Genomic DNA, 22989 nt, shown 5'->3' with positions numbered 1-22989 from the left:
TAATTCTAATACTTATTATAGTATCAGACAGAAATTGGTTGAAGATTTAAAAGTGAATAATGACGAAGAGTTCGATATTTTTAAACGCTTCATTTTTAATCAGGATTATTTTAAATGGTTTATAAACAAAAACATTGATTATTTTATAAATTTAAATTTGTTACAATATTTTGAATGGTTTAATATTGATACAAGTTTTCTGCAGTTAGGCAATACGGAATGGTTAAAGGATTCTGGATATATGAGAGGCTTAGAAATTGTGAAAAATTTGAGAGTAGTTAATGATACTGCAGAAGGAGCTGTTAAATTGTCAGAAGAATACGTTAATATTTTATTTAGAAGTGAAGATGAAAAACAATATGTGATTCAGATTGTAAGCTAGTATAAGAAGAAATATCAAAATCCAAATAAAGAATGTTTATTAAGATAAATCAACTATACTTAAATGGTTTAAACTTCATTAGATTTAAATATTTCTTAATTTCTAACCTTAACACCATCAGAATTGTATATTTTTTACAGTAATAGATTAATTTTTTTAAAAATAATCAAAATTTTTCCAAAAAGTTGAAAAATTTAGGAATTTACCAAGTGGTTAACTTTAACCGTGAATAACTTTTGAAGGAGTATGTTCATCAAAAAATTGTAAGAGATCTCTTTTGTAGAGCGTTCAATGTTGTACAGGAATGTGTAATTGTCATGGCTACGAGAGAACAAGATGAGAACACAGAGAACACAGAAAAAAAAATATTTGCAAAAAGTGGCAAATCCCCATGCAATTTAAATGGGAAATGAATCGTCTTTGGGGCAAAATTTATTGTGAATAATAAGGGTTTATAATGGTCTCTTATTTTGTTAGACAATAAACTAAAAATTTAGAGGGCGTCGCACAGTGGGGCAGGATTCACTAAATATGTCGAAAAAGTTTGGGTGATAGTGCACATATATTTTACGAATAATTAACATATTATAAAGTGACTTTTATCGAAAAATGGTTATTGCTTAGCGGTATTACTATCATACAACAAAAAAATTACTTTATTTTTCAAAAGTTTAGATATTTTTATTACTTTAATTTCAGCAGGTTATAAAGTGGTTTTATCAGAAAAAGGCTATTGCTTAGCGGTATGACTATTATACAGGGTGGCTCGACAAAAAAGTTACTTTATTTTTCGAAAGTTTAGATATTTTTATTACTTTAATTTCAACAGGTTATAAAGTAACTTTTATCAAAAAATGGCTATTGCTTAGCAGTATAGCTATTATACAGGACGGGTAAACAAAAAAAAAATCACTTCATTTTTCGAAAGTTACAACGGTTATTTTAACTATATATTAGACTAGAAATTCCAATTTAGGTAGAATTTGCTGAAGTTTAAAATGTAGTCTTCATTTTTAGAAAATGTTAAATATATCAAAAACCTTACATTTTAGTCTTATGCTTCTCTAATGAAACTCACCTTCATTTCTTTCCAGAATCCGAAAATCAATTAATATACAGGGTGTCCCAGAAATAAATGCAAGTATTATGACTGGTAGTATAGTTCAACCCCAGAAACATGCCTATGAGGTTTTTTTTGCGAAAAAAAATGAAAATTCGGAATGTTTGGAATTTTTTTTAGTTTTTAGTCAAAAAACATAATTTCTTGATAATATGGCAACATAGGTAGTAGATTAAATTTATAAGAAAAAAATCCAGAAAAGATTCAGTGTTTCTCAAAATTTTAGCAAAAAATTTTTTTTTTTAATTTTTCAAAGTAAAATAACTCCGTTAGTTTAGACTTATTTGAAAAATGATAAAGAGAAAATATGTTTCTTTTATCGAGATCTACCACTCCTTAAAATACTTGCACTTATTTCTGGGACACCCTGTATAGGGTGTTACAGAAAATACAACTATGTGTAACTTTTTTTGGGGACACCTTATAGAACTCTATATATTTAAAAAAAAATGGCTCTAAGTAAACTTACACTTACTTACAAAATTGCATTTCAATGTAAGCATTCATTCAGACATTCTTCTTGGAGCTTCCGTATAGTATGAGTAGTATGAGAGGTGCCACTCTGTATACCAAACATTTAAAAAACTTTAATAACGAAAATGTTTTTGGAGTATTTGTGGTCGTAGGTAAAGTTTAGTGCGTAAATCTTGTTGCAGAAATATAGTAATGCGCTCATACAATACTACACCCATCACCACACGCCTTGTGTACAACTTTTCTATTCGCCCGTAATATATTTTTACAGTACTCATTACGCAATATAGTATTTCATCCATTTTCTATTTTTATACCATATATCCAGAAGAAAATAGCAGAGAAATGTCAATACTTGCCGAAGAAAACTTAGCGAAAATAAATTTAGCGATAATTTATGATCAATTTTTCGACTATTCATAGGTTCATTACACTTAAAATAATTTACAATGGGACAAGAACGGGCAAAACTTTTCGTTATAATATTAAATTGTTTGAATGGAGGAACAATAATATATGTCAAAATCAGGCGGATGTACGAAGATTCATAACTAAACTACTTTGTGATTTTCAAATTGAATTAAGTGGATGCAAATTTTTGGCTTACATTATTTCAACTTTCTTGTGTCTTCGAATAATCGCGTAATATATATCAAAACCAGAGGAATATTAATTTACTTACCCGATACGAGCGAATAACAATGTCGCTATTAAAATAAATATAAACTTATTATTAGAAAATCAAATATAAAATAGGAGTAAATTGAAAGGCCGGCTCAAGAAAATCGAAACAATTTTAGTTGATACGCAAAAACAAAGGCTATCTCTAAGCAACCACTGTCGATTCAGCGCCTATATTACTATATAATATTCAGCGGCATTTAGCCTACAACAATACATTAATTTCACCTGAATTAGGAAGATTTAGTTTTTAATACTTATTGTATATAAATTGCCAATTCTGCCCCAGTGTGCGTCGTGAGGGAAATGATCAACTTTGTAAATAACGGACACCCTAATAATCATTGACAAGTAAATATTGAAATACAAAAAATGTATAAGGCAAGAAATCATGAAATGGCTTTCCAAACTTATTCCAAAAAACGTATTAATAATTTTCTTGAGAGATTTGCCAAAAATCTACTCAATCTAATACATGAGTTCTAATGGAAAATGTTATTATAAATTTTCGAAATATGTGCAACACATCATTATTTTGATGAAAGCAGGTCAATGATAAAATATCTGCTTGGAACTCTGATAATACCATGTTGTAGAACAAAAAAAGTTGTTATCTGGTTATATCTATACAAATAGATATAAATAAATAAAAATAAAATTGTAAATATTCTGTTTTCCAAAAAGTATTCGAAGTTTTTAGACTATGAAAACCGCATCAACGACTTCTCACCTCTTCTAGTTTCCGGCATAGTATAACGAAACTAGTAGCTTTACTCCTTGTCAAATCCTTTGTTCTTTTTCTGTCACTTTATATGACCTTGTTCTCGAGTCCCGTCACCACTGACATAGTGATGGTCTATAATTAGGCAAAGTATAGTCGTGTTTCGCCATAGTTTTACAAAGATGTAAGTATTAAGGAAAATATGAGTTCACAATAAACAGAGATGTAAGTATTTAGGAAAATATGAGTTCAGAATAAAATCAAATAAAAAATTGATCATCGAGTAAAAATTTGCTTGAAAACAGAATATTTTTACATTTCGTGTAAGTAACAATTCTTCTGTATCAGAAAATCTTCTGATGGGAAGAAATGCGGAAAAAATATATAATGACATATTTTTATATTATTATCTATTTCAAAGATTTTATACAAATTTGTTTTAAATTTAAAACAAGTTTAATTGTAATATTAATGTGTTTGTTTTGTAGTAATATATTGGTTAGGTGATTTTCATTGGATAACTAATACATTGAACAAGACGTTGTACTAAATAATAAAATAACATATTTAAACTTCAATAATTGCAAATAAACATTACAGAAATTTCAAAAGAGAAAAGAAGCAAACAATGAGAAATAGCATCACTACTTTCTCATGTAATAAAAGAATATTTTTTTAGTTATCGTTACGGAGTCCCGAAGGTACAGAAAGAACCGGGAATTAATAATTTTGAGTCCCGGTTCGTTGATATCTCAAAAGAACCGGAAATTTCCGGTTCTGAACCAGCAGAAAAATCCTCATATTTCTGGTGCCAAAATATACTACCCCTAAAAATATTTGTACTTATTTAAGACACCCTATATAGGGCGATTCACGGTTATGGTACGTTATAGCGTTTCCGGAACCGGTAATTTCGGTACCATGCCTCAAAGGAACCGGGATTTCCAGTTTTTTCTCGGTACTTTCGGTACTAGCAAATTTTTGTTTTGATAGTACCGTTCGTTAAACAGCAAGCAAAGGATGATTATCAAAAGTCAAATCGATAATAAACTGAGGTTAAAATAAAAATAATATCAAATTATTTAGTAGTAATCAGTCATGAGAAAATTAACCTGAACACAAACATGATCACAAATGACTCTCAAAAAAAACTCAAAGCACAATTTTTGGTTTAGTTTTTTTTTAATAGCAGCACACAGTGAGGCACTCATTTTTTATCAATCCGCGTCTCTGCTGGGACGCAACGCTCGAACCTCGCAGGTCGACGGACGGAACTCAACTGAAACGCTCTGCAATCTGCCGATATTCGACAGATTGAAAAAACTGTTAAAAAATATTTCGGAGAGTGCAACTACTCTTTTCCTTTTACTATGGTTTCCAGGATTCAGTTGAGTAAGCTCGAATTTGGGACACCCTGTAGGTACGTTCCAACAAAGGTATTTATCAATTTTGTTCCCTTACTAAATCGCATTCGGGTCTGTGTAAGTTCCTGTTTACTATTTCATTATTCATATATTTAGATCATATATCAAAATGTAAACTTACCGTAAAGCCTCAACGTTCCTTCTGCTCTGCCTAATGAATTTGTCGATACGCAGTTGTAGGTTCCGATGTCATTGGGTGAAAATGATCTGATTATCAACCACATAAACACTTTATATCCGCTCCGGTCTTCTCGTATGGCATATTTGCTCCTGAAATTAATAGGAATCGACTTAATTCTGACAACTGTTATAGAACGATAGTTGGAAATTTATACACGAAATAGGGTCTTTATTATGTATTTATGGTATCTGTCCCATGGGAAATAATAGGAAAGGGAATATTTTAGTTCAGTTAGGTATAAAATCCGAATTAATATCGCGAATCCGCGTTATACATTATAACGCTTACAAGAAAATTAAATATGACACTAGGGGATATTTTTATTTAAAATTTAAATAAAACTTTAATAACTTGACCGATATTTTCCGATTATTTTCAGGAAAAACTAAATAACTACAATTGCCCTAAATATCGTCACCTCTCTACCTATATATCGTCATCAAATTTGTCCCAATTTTCGTTATATCTTTGTATGTGTTATTTCAAACAAAAAACATTGTTTTTTACAAAAGTTTATTTAGGAATTGCGACGGTACGATCTGTGATTGTCACAGCTACCGCTAGATGGCGAGAGCGTCCAGCACTCTCCATAGTAGTACGTTTTGTACTCAAATGCTATTCTCTGCGTTTCGTTTGTCAGATTGAGGGTTACAGCAAAGTCGGCCTGACGATGGAGATAAATCTCCGAAACTGGTCGTCGAATGGCTGTTCCCTTTAGAGATGATCCATGGTACAAAGAATACAAGGTATGATATTGCGCAGGTTGGTCGCTACGTCACAGGTGATAACTGGCGCTATTGGTCAGCACTCTCCGCGCGCCAGTTCAAATCGTCAAGATATTGTTATAAACCTGTTTTTTTGTTTATATACCGTCATTGAATTATTGCTAAGCAAGTTACTGTGGAGCAGTGCGTAAGGAGTCGGGCTAGGAAGCGAGAGACCGGGGTTCGAATCTCGGCCGGGACATAACTTTTTTATTTATTTTTAAATACTGTTGTATTCTATAGTTTATTTTTTGTAGTATAAAAAAAAACTATTTATTCTGTTATTTTTAATCTCCGGTATTAATATAAATTGATTGTTGGTACAACACCTCATTTAATATAAAATAATATTCTACTTTTTAATGTATCGGGCACTAATTGTACCTAAAAGTAATATATTTTTGAATAATTGCCTACCATTAAAGGAAATTTGAGCTATATAATCCTTGATGGTCATATTCTGGGTATGCAAATACTTCCTCTAAATTTTGGGTTTCGTTCAACCGATTTATTCTCAAAACCTGAAACATCTACATATAAAAAGAAAAGCACAGGTCACTAATTATAATAGACTTCACCCTTGGAATTACTTCTATCACAATTACAATACATTCATCTGCATTGGCATTTTCTACTTTTCGATGGGAAACTTCAACTTCCCAACATTTTTTAAATGATGTAACAATTCCTCTTGTGGTTACTTTTCCATAGATATCCTCATCTCTGTCCTCATGTGAATTCAGAGGCAATGAACATGAAAATTATTTACCATAAACATCGCAAACTAAAAACCTAATAAACAATTTTATACCGAATATAGAAATAAATTTAGTATTCTTACCTATTATTATCGTCCAAATCCATGTTAATAGATAATTATTTTTAAATATATTTTTGGAACTGCTGGTTTTAGTAATTATTAAATTAAACGAACTAAAAAGTCTTAAAAATAAACAATTCTTAACCATAACCCCAAAAAATGCAGATCTCCTGTCAACTTTCTTTATTTTTTATTTATTCATAATTTTCCTAGTGACGTCACAGGTGGTATGCGCGAACTGAACGAAATTGGAGCCGCTATCGATCATACCTTGTATTCTTTGTACCATGGAGATGATCGATATCGTGATTTTTTAATCACATTGTTATTTGTTACTGCGATTTTTTAATATCAGTGATTTTTAAACGCGATGTGATCACAGTTTCAATAACAATAAGTCATGTCGCTCCATCCCCGTTGCCTCATTCGCAGCTAAGGCGTAATACTCACGTGTTTATTTATACTTTTTTTAGATTTGAGTTTGAGACAAACAAGTTTGGGTTTGATTCATTTAACGATTTATCCAGTATTCAGTCAAGTTGCATTTATTATCGGCTTATTATCGGCTAACCCTCAATCTACATGCCGGGTTACAAGGTCGCGGGTTTGTTTTGTTTATTTAAGAATAATTGTTTTTCTAACCTCAAAAAATAAATCATGTTATTGCAGTGATCTCAAATCTCAATGATTTAGCCAAGTATTCGTACGATCCGTACTTAAAACGTTAAAACATTAATTGTAGAATATATTAATATCAAATTTACATCAATAACTTCAAGATTGACGACGTACCTAAAATGTACCATGTACCATCACCGTTTATACCGTATGATCGAATAAAAACGGCGTCAGCGATGGCTATGAAATGACAATCGATGACATTTCCCATATAAAATGACAGCCATCTTCATTTCATAGCCATCGCTGATGCCGTTTTTATTTGATCATACGGTAGTTTTAAAAATAGCGATATTAAACGAAAGCGAGGCGGCCGGCAATGGTAATCGGTATCGGTATTTCCATTTTGTTTATGTTATATTAAATACTTAACGGATAAACAAGTCTGTCGACTTTTTGCTCGTTTGCATAGTGTGAAAATCACATATCAATTCACGCTTTCTTCGCAAAAAAAGTAACGATCATGATATGTGATTTTTAAATATCAGTGAAAAAATCACAGTTCGTAAAATATCGCTCATCTCTAGTTCCCTTCAGTCTGATGAACTTAATACAGAGAATAAGGGTTTCTTTGGCCCCTTTTTCTGCTTCTTGTATTTTGTTTTAATGAAATAATTTTATAAATTAAAAAGTAAAGATTTCAGTTAACGTCTCCTTTTTGCTGCCAGGGCTAATCTGGACGGGACCTACTTTGTTTACGCGGAATCCGAACCGCGGTCCTCGACCATATCATGGTCAGTGGCCTACCGACTTAGGAAGGGTCTAAATTAACTCTTACTCACGAGATATCCGATCTCATACAGCCTCGAACCGGCGTGAATGAGCAGTGCGTATCAATAGATTTTACACTTTTCCCTTGGACAGCAGCACGATACAGAGTTTCGAACCGGTCACCCGTCCATCCACCAGTATCGCCTTACGTCGCTTAACTTAGGTGTTCTAATGGGAACCGGTGTTTCAACGTAGCTAGGCCGTTGCCCCCAATTTTTTTTATAAATAAGCATACAAAATAAAATTTTAATTAAGAATTTCTCCGATATCAGCTCAAAAATAATAGTGTAGTAATAATTAGTGAATACAAAGTATCGAGGGGTAAACCGCAGAGGAATTATGGTGTACACTATGAAGGAATTCTACAGGAATTCCAAGGAATTACGAGGAATTCCAAGGAATTCCATAGGAATTACTAGGAATTCCAATTATTTCCGTAAGAATTCCAATGAATTCCAAGGAATTCCTTAGAAATTTAGAGGAATTCCACAGGAATTAAGAGGAATTACAAGCAACTTTATAAAAAATTAACGAACATTAGTAAACCATGAATACTATAATAGGTAGTACTAAATTTAAAGAAAAACGTTTTGCAGACGATTTTTTACTATCCGTTTTTCATTTTCGCTTCCAAAATTTCCCAATATCAAATATCTGCAGGTTAGATATTCTTTTAATTTAATATTGTACCCTCGATTATATATCTAAAATATTTTCCAATAGTACGGCCGAACCACCCCCGAGAGATCTACTTATAACGTTCCCTGATTTCGCCATTTTAAAGAAATCCTCATAAGATTTTTTTATTCAGTACTCAGAAAGTGTAAAGTTGATTTTTTCATTTCCTCGGAATAATACCTAGGTATATACTATAGGGAAATTAATACAACTTTAGGTGCACTTCATCAGTGATACCATGCGTAATCTTATGGAATTTACTGGTGATCGTATTATGACGTGCAACTGAAGTTTTATTAATTTCCTTTCCTATAGATACGAGTATAACTAGGTACCTATCATTTCAAAAAAAAAAAAATCCTGAGAAAAATTAATTTTAATAAGTAAGTGCCGACATATTTCCAGTATTTTTACCTCGATCCCCTATTAGTCCTAAAATTTAACTAAAAAAACGTAAATCTCGTAATAGTACTTTTTATTGTTAGATCTAGTACTTATAGAGACATTAGACATTTATAAAAATCACCAGAAAATTCATAGCGGAACTGCGAAACCGAGGTGGCAACGCTGGTTCAGACTGAAAGAGTTACCGAGTTCATACCAAGGTATTCCAAGGAAGACCTTGAATGATTGACCTTGACCTTGAAGACCAGGAATTCCAAGGAATTCCGAAGGAATTACGAGGAATTCTGAGGAATTATTTGAGTAAAAGGAATTACGGTGTACACTTTTCCCTCTGCGGTTTACCCCTCGCAAAGTATTAAACATTTTTATAAAAAAAAACAGTAACATCATATTAGTAAATAAATACTTTTTAATTAGTAAATAAACCTATAACTTGAAAAATTAGTTTTACTTTGGCATATCAGTTTAAGATATAAAATCAGGTATATCAATAAGATATTATATCATAATCAGGTATACCAAACACCTCTTTTATTTATTTTTTAGTTTTTGTAACAATATCCATTTTAATATAGTCCAAAATATCTTTAGAACTCTAATATTTCGCATTTTTAAAATCACGGGTATTTTTCAGGAAGCCTATTTTAATATGGCTTACATGTTTAATGGCCTAAATTCTGTCGCTCTGACATCCAGTTCTCGTTATCCATTTTTAATTGATAACTTGAGGTAGAGTTAATGATAAAAGTGGGTGACGGAAATTGGGCACATCAGATAGCCCATCTTCATACTACCATTTATAGAAAAAAAAAATATTGAATTACAAATGAATTTTATACTGAATAAAATATATCTGCCTATAATGTCCCAATCTTCGTCGGTGACGATAATACGGCACGTTCCGTTGCGACGTGTCCCAAAAACCGTTATCCATTTTTTTTATTAATATTATAAAAAAAATATATAATATATAAATATAATATATAAATACTATTAATTATAAAGATAGTTAATTATTATTGGAACCTTTGTATAGGTACTAAATTACATTATATTTATATCAGCTTTCATATCACAAGATTAAGGTTTTTGTATCGGTGCCAATTTTCCAAAATATATTTCGAAATATATAACATAAAAATGATTTTTATTCTATAAATAACAAATTTATATTAAAACAGACACGCCAGGCTTTCCGAGTAGTAATTAACATTAACAGCTTTTCATACTTAAATTTGTCTCTCTAAATACCTAAATATACGACATCTTTAGCATATAAAGCCAAAACATCCTACGTCAAATTTTAATATTATATGAAACGGTTTCAGAGACTGGTAAATCTTGAGCCAGTTTAAGGCTCGTATACCGTTTAAGAATTTATGTATTGCGGTTCGAGTTATTCCAAAGGACCCTAAAATGTTAGTTTTGCACGCTCTAACAGCATTCACATTCAATGTTATTTGCATAGATTTTCATAGTAGATTTGAAGATGGAAGACTTTTACTAAGCTAATGCCACATTTTTATTTATTTTGGATATTTATGAGTTATTTAGTTTGCATAATTATCTTATTAACTTTACAACTAGTCACTCTTGTTTAGTACATAATATTCTGACGGGCATGTCACTAGTACTCATTGATTCCTTATCAAAAAAATAAAAAAAAATCTTATAAACATGAGTGAGTAAAACTTTAAATAAAGGCCTTTTGTTCCCCAATTTTTTTTTATAATATTATTCCAAATTATATTAAAATATAAACAAGTCTATACTCTGTTTTTTTTCTAAGTTAAGATTTCGACGGACGATGACAGAAAAAAAGCAGATGACGTCCATACCAATCAATTTATTTAACTAAAAAAAGTCTCTAATATTTTTTAAGTTAACTATGGATGGGTTTAGATATAAATCCATCATGGTTTATTTCAAAAATGACAGATCATATTTCAATATTATTGGTTTAACGGAATAATGAACAACAAACGGACTCCGATGCGTATGAACTCGACTTAAAATTTTTGAGAGTTATCACACTCTTGCCAAATTATAGGTTATAATTTTGTGTCAAATTATGTCAAATATAAATGATAAATATTTTGCATTTTGGACTGTGTTATTACGTGTGTTTCGTGTTTTTTAAAATTGAGTGAAGCAAAACTCAGTGGAGGAAAGTCAAATTAAGTGTTAACCCAGACCATAGTTTACAGTTAATATTCGGTGCCCAGAGACAGTTTTATGGCAGAGATTATGGCCAGAGAGTTGAATTAACCACAAATAAAGTTTGTATACTATCTTGTATATGATACCAAAAACTGGAGTATGTGCAAAATAGCAGCACACGATAGGTAAATAATAATCATATTGAATGATTATATCGATAAATGTAACAATAAATCCAGGAAGTTGCTTGAGCTTGAAACAAGGCTTGAAAGCAGGAAATATTTTTAATATATTTTTTTGTTATGTGGTGTTTTTAAAATACACCCTTGCTTGTTTTGTATTAACATATACTGTACTTAATTGTTTTTAATAAAATAACTTGATCAGATTTTTTTGAATTTTATACAGTTTTTTTTTTCATAATATTTTGAAGTAATCACTTGTCACTAAAATTTTGAATATATTAATTTTTAGCTATGCGTTCCAATTGTACCAACTTATTTCTTTGTAAAATAAAATAAACTACTTTGAAAATAAAATGACAGACACATCTATCACTGTAAAGGGTCTTGTCGTTGGACAGACTATAATTATTCAAATGATATATATTTTTGATACCGTCTAACAGACCAGAAATGGAAAGTACCAGTAAGTACCAGAAATGGAAAATTATTTAGAAAATAACTAGGAAATACACCTGAAAGAATTCTGAAACTAAAGCATTTATTATTTTCGTTTACACAGTACAACCCTTTATTTGAGAAGAATTAGTCACTTCAACCTTAAATATGTTTCGCTAATCTTTCAATAAATAAGTTTGATGTAAATAATATTATTTATGCAGAAAATTTCTAATACTAAATGGTAAATAATTTTGAAATTAAATTAACTATCTCTGGGGCTTAGGTATGTGAATTATAAATTAATTTTAACGTATTTAGAGGTATAACAGAATCTCTCGAAGGTAAGTATATATTTGCTTAATTATTTAGAGTAGTATATGTGTGTAACAGTTCTAAACGGTGCTGTGTTATTTCAGCTTTGGGATGAAATGCAAATATCTAATATGTTTAATATAGCTACATAAATTTACTATTATTTTAATTTGCATAGGTAAATTTCTAGGTATACTGTTACTACATCAAATATACTACTCAAAACAAAAAAATATCGCATATTTTCTAAAAAAATATTAATTTGAAAAACAAGAGACTGAATATCCTGGCTTACGATTTTAAATAGTACGGATACTGTGAACGGAAATCCTCTATCCACGTTAGACACAATAAGCCTACGTGCTGCTCTGTAATTTTTAGTCGGTCGACTATTTGGTTGCATGTGAGCGCGGCTCCATAGGGATTATTTGTTACAAATATGCAACTAAATAGTCGGCCGATTAAAAATTGCCGGGCAGCACATAGCCTAAGGCTAAGTAATGTAATCAAATATTGGGCCAATCGGCTCCATAAGCATGTATTGTTTTCACTTTTGCAATAGCCGGCCAACTAAAAATTACATGTCAGTGCCTTAATTATCCTAAAAAAACTCACAAGAGAAAGGCAGATAAATGTCTGCTTCATTTAGAAATATGTTATAATTATTTTATACATACAAGGTGAGTTTCCTACGATGTTCTCTATGGGTATCTCGGAAACTACTGGACATAGAGAGTCGGTTAAATGGGGAAAGAATTGCAGTTTTGTGGGGTCATAAATATACGCCTTTCAGATTTTTGAATAAGTTCATGGCTTACTAGATATTTCGAAAAAAACAAATTTCGGCTATTTTAAAAATTGTCCCTAATTCCATTATAAGCTATTTTAGACAAAAAGTTTTAAGATAAAAGTTGTAGATAATCACATCCTTAATGAGCCTATGTCCTTCGTTTATTTCTAAAGCCTGTCATTTTTGACATATCACACAAACATATGTATTTTTAAATGGAAACCATAGTTGGCCATGGCTTCATAAAAAGCGCCATTTTTTAAGCTTTTCGGCGATATACGCTACAATATGTTTTCTTCGAAAAATTACTGAGTTATAGCCAATTCTTATCATTTTTAAACAATTTCACTTAGCTAGCCATGGAAACAAGTTTAATAGTCTTTGCTCTCATAAATGTGAAGCTGTCACATCTAAACTTTGTAAATTAAAATAAACAAAAATTGTAAATATGTATTTTTCAAATGAAGAAAAGCGTGTAGGATTGGTTCAACTTTTCTTGACCATACATTTTCGAGGATACGTTGACCGGTGAATGTTACGTTTTTAAAAGAACGGTTTTCAAGACATGTTAGAAAAGTTAAATTTAGTTATAGCCAATTCTTATCTTTCTTGACTAATTTCACTTAGATCGCATGGTATTCTTATTCTGTTATGATTTATAACTTATAAAATCTTTAACATTTCTTTTTATCATGGGGGTGGGGGTTCCAACATGACTTGTCATTATGACTGTCATGTTGTAAACCACAGTCATTGAATGCGCGAGTATCTACACACTTTTCTTCATTTGAAAAAATCATATTTACAATTTTTGTTTATTTTAATTTACAAAGTTTGGATGTGACAGCTTCACATTTCTGAGAGCATCGGCGGGTGATTGAACTTGTTTCCATGGCTACCTAAGTCAAATTGTTTAAAAATGATAAGAATTGGCTATAACTCAGTAATTTTTTGAAGAAAAGATATTATAGCTTATATCACTAAAAAGCTTAAAAAATGGCGCTTTTTATGAAGTCATGGCCAACTATAGTTTCCATTTAAAAAAACTATGTTCGTGTCATATGTCAAAAACGACAGGCTTTAAAAAAAACGGAGGACACAATCTCATTAAGGATGTAATTATCTACAACTTTTATCTGACAACTTTTTGTCTAAAATAGGTTATAATGGAATTAGGGACAATTTTTAAAATAGCCGAAATTTGTTTTTTTCGAAATATCTAGTAAGCCATGAACTTTTTCAAAAATCTGAAAGGCGTATATTTATGATCTCACAAAACTGCAATTCTTTCCCCATTTAACCGACTCTCTATCTCCAGTAGTTTCCGAGATACCCATAAAGAACATCGTAGGAAACTCACCCTGTATATGCGATAATTGTTTTGAGTAGTGTATTTACACGAAAAATAAATGATAAAAAAACAGCCTCAACGATAGTTTCGAAATTTAGATTCCTGTCATTTTATGTGTAAAATTATATGGGGCATAAAAACATCAAATTACTGAGTCTAGCCTACATTACATTATTATAAAACACGCATATAGTTTTCTATAAAATTAAAACGGCGCTGGTAAACCAGAATTTAAATCCATATTAATCCCCCAACACGCTCCACAAATTTCTTTCAAATGCTTCTTTCTTATTTTTTTTATTCAAAGTAGGTAAAAAATCTCTTCAATATTCAAAATCTAATATACATATGACATATGGTAAAGTCAATTGTCTGACCTAGAAAATAGAAATATTTTAGAAAAATATATGAATCTGTCCATATAAAACCCGCCAATTAGGTCTTCGTTTTTTTGGTGTTAATATTCTGCATTAAATTATATACCATTACTATACAGGGTGAGTTTCCTACGATGTTCTCTATGGGTATCTTGGAAACTACTGGAGATAGAGAGTCAGTTAAATGGGGAAAGAATTGCAGTTTTGTGGGGTCATAAATATGCGCCTTTCAGATTTTCGAAAAAGTTCATGGCTTACTAGATATTTCGAAAAAAAAACAAATTTTGGCTATTTTAAAAATTGTCCCTAATTCCATTATAATCTATTTTAGACAAAAAGTTTTCAGATAAAAGTTGTAGATAATCACATCCCTAATGAGATTGTTCTCCCATTTTTCTAAAGCCTGTCATTGTTGACATATGACACAAAGATATGTTTTTTAATGGAACATAGTTGGCCATGACTTCATAAAAAGCGCCGTTTTTTAAGCTTTTCAACGATATAAGCTATAATATGTTTCTTTCACAAAATTACTGAGTTATAACCAATTCTTATCTTTCTTGACTAATTTCACTTAGTTAGCCATGGAAACAAGTTCAATCGTTGTTGCTCTCAGAAATGTGAAATTGTCACATCCAATCTATGTAAATTAACATAAACAAAAATTGTAAATAAGAGTTTCTTAAATGATGAACAGTGTGTAGAATTATTGGTTCAACTTTTCTTAGCCACACAGTTTCGAGGATACGTTGACCGGCGAACGTTACGTTTTTTAGAAAACGGTTTTCAAAACATGTTAGAAAAGTTAAATTTAGATACTCGCGCATTAATACAGTGGTTCCAACATGACTTATGTTGGAACTCTCTTACATGACTTCATTATGACGCACCAACCCCCCCCACAATGAAAGAAATGTTATTTAAAAAATTATTTACATCATAATTATGTAGACTCAGGGAGGTGGACCAATTGCATGGGTCTCCTCGGTCACCTGACCTATCCATTTTAGATTTTTTTATGCGGTATGGTTAACAGCAAGTTTTACAAAAATACTTATGAATTAAGAGAGGCACTCGAAAAGGCGGAACAGGAGAAGTTTAATTAAGTCAACCGGTCGTTCTGTGACAATAGCTAGAAATTCAGTTTTAAAAAGATGCATTTATGTACTCAAAATAATTGCGGATTTTTTGAACATTTTCTAAAATAACTTAAAGTGTACGTAGTGATATTATTTTTTTGAGCTTTAGTTTGTGTAATCTAAATTGTAAAGAACCGTTTAATAACATATTTTGTCTTTTTATAAGTTATAAATCACAACAAAATTTGAACATCATTGAAAACCGTTCTCTAAAAAACGTAAGTAACTTTCACCGGTCAAAGTACCCTGTATGGCCAAGAAAAGTTGAACCAATAATCCTACACGCTTTTCTTCATTTGAAAAATTTTTATTTACAATTTTTATTTATTTTAATTTACAAAGTTTGGATTTCACATTTCTGAGAGCAACGACGATTGAACTTGTTTCCATGGCTAACTAAGTGAAATTAGTCAAGAAAGATAAGAATTGGCTATAACTCAGTAATTTTGCGAAAGAAACATATTATAGCTTATATTGCTGAAAAGCTTAAAAAATGGCGCTTTTTATGAAGCCATAGCCAACTATGGTTTCTATTTAAAAAAACGTATGTTTGTGTCATATGTCAAAAATGACAGGTTTTATAAAAAATCGGAGGACACAAACTCATTAGGAATGTGATTATGTACAACTTTTATCTGAACACTTTTTGTCTAAAATAGATTGTAATGGAATTAGGGACAATTTTTGGACACGAAATATCTAGTAAGCCATGAACTTTTTCAAAAATCTGAAAGGCGCATATTTATGACCCCACAAAACTGCAATTCTTTCCCCATTTAAACGACTCTCTATCTCCAGTAGTTTCCGAGATGCCCATAGAGAACATCGTAGGAAACTCACCCTGTATATACCTATAGTATGAGTCAATAGTAAAATAACAACAACAAACTGAAGTTCAATAGATAATAGCAATAAGACTAAATTAAATTAAAACTAAATTTTAGAAAAGAATGGGTCAAAAATTATAGCTATTTATGGTACTAGTGTATAAAAAAAATATAGTCTATAAAATGAATAACTTTGAATTTTGACCGTTATTTTTTACCAACATGGCAAATATAAAAGCCCTCTATCCGAAAAGTTACTGATATTCTTTAAAATGAGTGCCTGATCGAATCAGATAGGTAACTCTTTTTACTTTCGTAAAATAGAAAAGGAAAATAATAAAACAGGTGACAGTTCTTCCTCTTCTTGCAAAAATCAACGCAAAATGTCATAATTGACAAAAGAAAATGTCATCAGCCTTTGACATTTCTAAATATCAGACCAATGCCGTCTCTAATAGAACAGCCTCGGAGCGAGATTTATGACGTCACGCTAGTTAGATACCACGGATTAATAAATATGTTGTAGAATACACGGAAAACATAATTATTCCTCGTACTTTTGGTTTGTATTTTAAAAATGACATAGTTTACATGAAATATACATAATATACAGTTAATAAATACAATATATATACCTATTTATAGTAATAAATACTTTAAAAAATAAAACTATGAACCATACAAATGCCATCAAATGTTTTACAATATACAAATAATGAATAGGTATAAGATAATGGGTAATATGTAAAATATATTTTAAATTTTGGTTTTTGAAAATCGATCTAATTTAACAAAAAATATTCAATGTCTACTAATAGTGATGTATTATTATTTGCATTCACAAAATTTATATGTATATTTTGCAAGTATCAATGTTCGAAAAATTATATTTGCAAATAATACAATATCATAGAAAAAAAGGCGTCAGCGAAGGCTATGAAATAAAGAAAGCTGTCATTTTATATGTAAAATTATTCTAAAATTTTTTGTTATAGCTAACGTTTATAGCCTTCATCAGTGTTATGTCATATGAAAAACATAATGTCGAATATAATCCTAAAAATTAGATATACGAGGAATAATTATGTTTTCCATCATTCTACAACATAATTAATCCGTAGTATCTAACTAGCGTGACGTCATAAATCTCGCTCCGGGGCTGTTCTATTAGAGACGGCATCAGCATGGCCGCAAGTTGCTAACCTAATAAAATTAACACTAGAAAAGCCCGCGGGAACTGTCAAATTCAAAGTTATTCGTTTCACAGACTATACATATAAGTCACGCCGGGAAATGTTTAGCCCTCGAGATCCTACGCCTAATTTTCTCAAGTGACTTACATGTTATAACACGCGAGTGCCTTAAACATTTTTATCAAACAGCAGAAATCTTTCATCTCCAATCTCTAAAGAATAATTGATTTAAAAGGATCTACCAGTTCTACTTTCATTTTTGCGAATTAATAAATTATCAGAGTGCGTTCATACATGTTACTATGCAATATAGATGTACATTTTGTTTTTTTGTAAATAATAAATAGCACTGACATTAAGACGTCATTTAGATAAATCGTGATTTTTTAACGATAAAATAGTGAATTATCAACCAGCAAGCCAAATTTTAAAGAAAAATGATTCAGGAAGATCTTCCGCAAGAAATTATTAACCAGGCAGAGGCGGCTACAGCACAAATACTGCCAGAAAAGTTCGGGGCGTATATGATATCGAATTCATAACACATTAGTTTGTTATAACTTCAAAAACTCACGCGTGTGTTATATTATTTATTTTATATGCATGTATACATGTGAGTAATGTCTGTATAAGTAGTGGCTGTTGGCTAAAATAAATTATTCTAGATATTAGAATATACTGAATATCGTTTTACTTACCCATTTAGTAACATTTCCCCTCGGTTTTTAATCCAATAATTTATAGTATTTGGAAAAGCTTCAACGTAGCACTCGAGTTGTACGTCTGTATTAAGGGGTGCTCCAAGAAGTTGATTTGGCACTTTAATCATGGGAGCAACTAAACAATTAGGAAATATATATTATGTTACTTCAATAATTTACTCTTGTAGAGCTAATTATAATAGTCCAGTTAGTTAGAACCCGAAAAGACCAAAGTTCGACGTAATTCGTCGATCTTGACTTTTTAGCCGTATTGTGTACCACTTGGGGAGTAGTTTTAGGGGGGAAATTGTCACACCGTGCTCAGCCAGCTTTGGCCAAAAAAATGGCCCCAAATGATCTAAAAATCAATTTTTCGGAAATATTTGGCAAAATATGCAATTCGCAAAATTGTTCTTGGAGGTGCCGTGCAGATTCCTGCGTAGGTGTTCATATTTTTCTTTCTCATCCAGATGATACTATTCATTGCAGCGACTTGGAGTCATTATCTACAAAAAAAAGCTTACACTTTTTTTCGTAGTCTCAGAAAAAAAAGTTTAAAACGGCCCTAAAAGTCAAAAAACCGGTTTTCCGTCAATATTGGCCGAAATATGGCATGTAGATGATTTTCATGATCGCCAAATGGACCATTGGGTCTAAAAAAATGATCCTGACACTTTTTTTCGTAAAGTTGTTCGTAAAAAAAAACCAATTCGACTATTCGTAATTATGCAATTTTTTTTTTGTTTACGACACCTTCCCGAAATCCCCAAAAAGTAGGAAAAGCCACTCACGAATAGTTGTTCTTTATTAAAACGTAATTAAACAAACACTTCAAACTTTCTGACTTGCTTAAAAAGACTCTAAGACCAACGAGGAGCAAGGAAGGTGCCTCCACGCGTGCATTTTACAATATGTTAAACAAAGAAAACTAAAATGCCGGCGCTCCTCGGAAACGTTGTCCAAGTGGATAACGGTAAAACCTTCCACCACCGGAAACCAATGCAATCAAAAGCCAAAAACAAAAACTGGCCCTTTTCAGAGCCAACTTTGCCGATCGTTAGCCTGAACATTGAGGGAATCACCAAGAATAAAGGAGATATAATATCGCAACTATGCCAATCAGAAAAGTGGGACGTACTATGCCTGCAGGAAATGCATAGAGATGAAACAGCAAACAGACCCAATATTAAAGGAATCCGTCTGGCTATAGAAGCACCTCACAGAAGGTACGGGAGCGCAATATTTACCAGACATGCTGCTCTCATCCACGAGTAAGAAAATAACCCACGACATTGAAGTGTTAACTATCGAGAGCGGATCATTCATAATAATCTCCGTATATAAACCCCCTGGCCAAAACCTAGACCTTTCAATGCCAGGAAACTTTAACAACCAGAACACTCAATTTGTCGTGGGCGATTTTAACTGTCACAGCACCACCTGGGGATATGGCGAAACTCCAATGGTCAATTGCTAGAGCAATGGGCTGAGGCTACCAGCCTCTCACTTCTCCACGATCCCAAGCTCCCTTGCTCTTTCAACAGCAAAATTTGGAAGCGAGGTTATAACCGCGATAATTGCTTTGTCAGTAGGAACATCCCATGACACCTGCTGCAAAAATGTACGCAATGCAATTCCAAAGACACAACACCGACCTATCGGAATCCAAGTCTACTCTACAATCAAAACAACCAAAATACCTTTCGGTACGAGATTCAACTTTAAAAAAGCGAGGTGGCCAGAATACTCCCAAGTACTGAATGAGGAAATAGCCAATTTGGCCCCAACACCAAGCAACTACCACATCTTTGTTGAGTCCCTGCGAAAGATATCCAGACGATATATTCCTAGGGGCTGCAGACAACATTACATTCCAGGGCTCTCGAATGCCTCAAAGGACACCCTGGAGCGGTACGAACAATTGTTTGCGGAAGATCCATTCAGCGATCAAACCACACCTGCGGAACAGCTTTAATGACAGCTCTCAGCGAGGCATATGAGAAGAAATGGATAGAAACCCTAGATAGAATGGACATGTCTCATAGTAGTAAAATAGCTTGGAATCTAATCAAGAAACTGGATGGTGACCCAAAACTAAGCAAGGCCCCTGCCAATATAACACCCAATCAAGTGGCCAACCAACTCCTTCTAAATGGCAAATTCAACTCTAAACACCAGAAAACCAAAATCAAACGCCTAATACCAACTGAAAACACCAACTTTTAGAAATCATTTACCATGAAAGAGTTGAACAATGGCATAAATACCATGAAGAATGGAAAAGCCGCTGGGATTGACGATATGTACGTGGAACAAATAAAAAATTTCGGTCCTGGAACAAAAGAATGGATACTTAAACTTTTCAACGTATGTCGCGAAACCTTTCAAATTCCAAAACTGTGGCGGAAGTCAAAAGCTTTCCTTAAACCCGAAAAAATCCAGAGTCTCCGAAAAGCTACCGACCCATATCCCTCCTTTGCCATCTGTTTAAGCTCTACGAAAGACTAATCCTCTACAGAATAGAGAAGACCGTCGATTCAAAGCTGATTCCACAACAGGCAGGATTCAGACCTGGAAAGCACCAGTCAAATCCTCGCATTGACAGAACATATCGAGGAGGGTTTTGAGAATAAACACATCACAGGGCTGGCCCTAGTCGGCCTAAGTTCCGCCTATGACACGGTAAACCACAAGATATTACTGCATAAAGCCAATGAGACCTTGAAAGATTACCACCTAGTCAAGATACTCGAATCCTTGCTCTAAAACGCAGTTTTTCGTGACGCTCGAGGGCAAAAAGAGTCGATGGCGAAACCAGAAGAATGGGTTGGCACAAGGGAGCGTGCTGGCACCAATTCTTTTCAACATATATACAAATGACCAACCTATTCCAGATAACACTAGAACCTTTGCATATGCAGATGAGCTAGCAATAACAGTTGAAGGCAAAGGGTTCGAAGATATCGAGGAGAAACTAGAGAGCGCCCTAAAAACAATGTCAACCTATTACAAAAAGAATTCTTTAAAACCTAACCCCACCAAAACTAAAGTGAGTGCATTCCACCTTAATTCGAGACAGCAGACTTAATGTTACATGGGACGGGACACTACTAGAACACACAGATAAGCCTACCTATCTTGGCGTCGTGCTGGACAGAACATTGATCTACAAATATCGCTGCGAAAAAAACACGCAAAAAAAGTAGAAGCAAGAAATTCCCTTATAAGGAAGCTGACCAATAGTAAATGGGGAGCCAAACCTATCGTGGTCAGAACTTCTGCTCAAGCTCTGTGTTTTTCAACTGCAGAATATGCCTGCCCAGTGTGGTGTAGATCTGTCCATGCAAAAAAGGTGAACATCAGTCTGAATGAAACATGCAGAATAGTGACAGGTTGTATGAAACCCGCCCCCTTAGGAAACCTTTACAAGGCCGCAGGTTTTACAAGCCCCGATTTACGCAGAAAAGCTCATGAACATACTGAGAAGTTAAAAAAAACCTTTGATGCTCGTCAAAGAGTGCGGAACAGGTAGACTTAAATCCAGACGCCGTTTCCTAAGCCACCCCCGGGATGAACCTCCCACCCACTACCCACTTAGAGAGGGCCCACCAAATGGTGTTTCTAGCGACTGGACAACCTGGACAAACCTGGAGAATGCTCAACCGAATCAGAACTGGGGTGGTCCCAGTAAAATCCAATTTGATCAAATGGGGTTTGCTGGACAGAAATGACGACAAATGCGACTGCGGCGCCTTTCAGGACATGGAACATCTTCTTCAATGTCCTGCGTGCCACCACAGATGTACCCTCGATGACCTATAGCTGGCTAAACGGGAAGAATTGGACGTAGCCCATTACTGGGTTAATAAACTATAATATAATCCTGATACGAAAAAGTAAAGTAAGTCTAAGACCAACTGTTAAAAAAATATTGACAAATAAGCTATTATTAGTGATAATATGAATAAGTTTGTAAAAATCTGAAAATTTTTAGACCAAAGATTATTTGCCCGGTTTTTTGTTAACATAAAATATGAAAAAAATCGAAAATATGATAACTGTTGATTCTACCTTGTAAATGAACTTTGAATCATCAAAAAATATTAAATTTTAGCCGAGTTATTGAACAATTTGTCTTAGCAGTCAATGATACGCTTATAAAATCTATCTCCGGATCGGAAAGACTTGGAGAGAAAATTCAGGGATATTTTAAGCAGAATATCGCAAAAACTACTAATTCCACGTAAAAAATAATAAGGAGTAATTTTGTAGGTAATTACCTAAGCTTCATTTTTTATTCCAAGAAAAATTTTGTAAATTGCATATTTTGGCAGATATTTGCAGATATTGCCATTTGGGGCGATTTTTTAGGCCATAACTGGCCGAGCACGGTTTGTTCCCCTAAAACTACTCGCCA

At 32.7% G+C, this 22989-nt stretch overlaps 1 protein-coding gene across 1 annotated transcript in view; it reads right to left on the bottom strand.

The window, feature by feature from the left end:
- Nucleotides 1-22989, bottom strand: part of LOC115876530 (lachesin-like) — a 502686-nt gene that overhangs the window by 27025 nt on the left and 452672 nt on the right. Inside the window, exons 7-8 of the mRNA XM_030892346.1 lie at nt 18570-18708; nt 4924-5072 (exon numbers count right to left, since the gene is read on the bottom strand). Of these exons, the coding sequence (XP_030748206.1) occupies nt 4924-5072; nt 18570-18708 (288 nt within the window). The remainder of the gene's footprint in view (nt 1-4923; nt 5073-18569; nt 18709-22989) is intronic.

Source organism: Sitophilus oryzae, unplaced genomic scaffold, assembly GCF_002938485.1.
Source record: "Sitophilus oryzae breed Bouriz unplaced genomic scaffold, Soryzae_2.0 scaffold_1059_pilon_pilon, whole genome shotgun sequence".
Classification (NCBI taxonomy): domain Eukaryota; kingdom Metazoa; phylum Arthropoda; class Insecta; order Coleoptera; family Curculionidae; genus Sitophilus; species Sitophilus oryzae.
The sequence above is the reverse complement of the archived record's forward strand: the minus strand, read 5'-3'. Positions and strand labels throughout refer to the sequence as shown.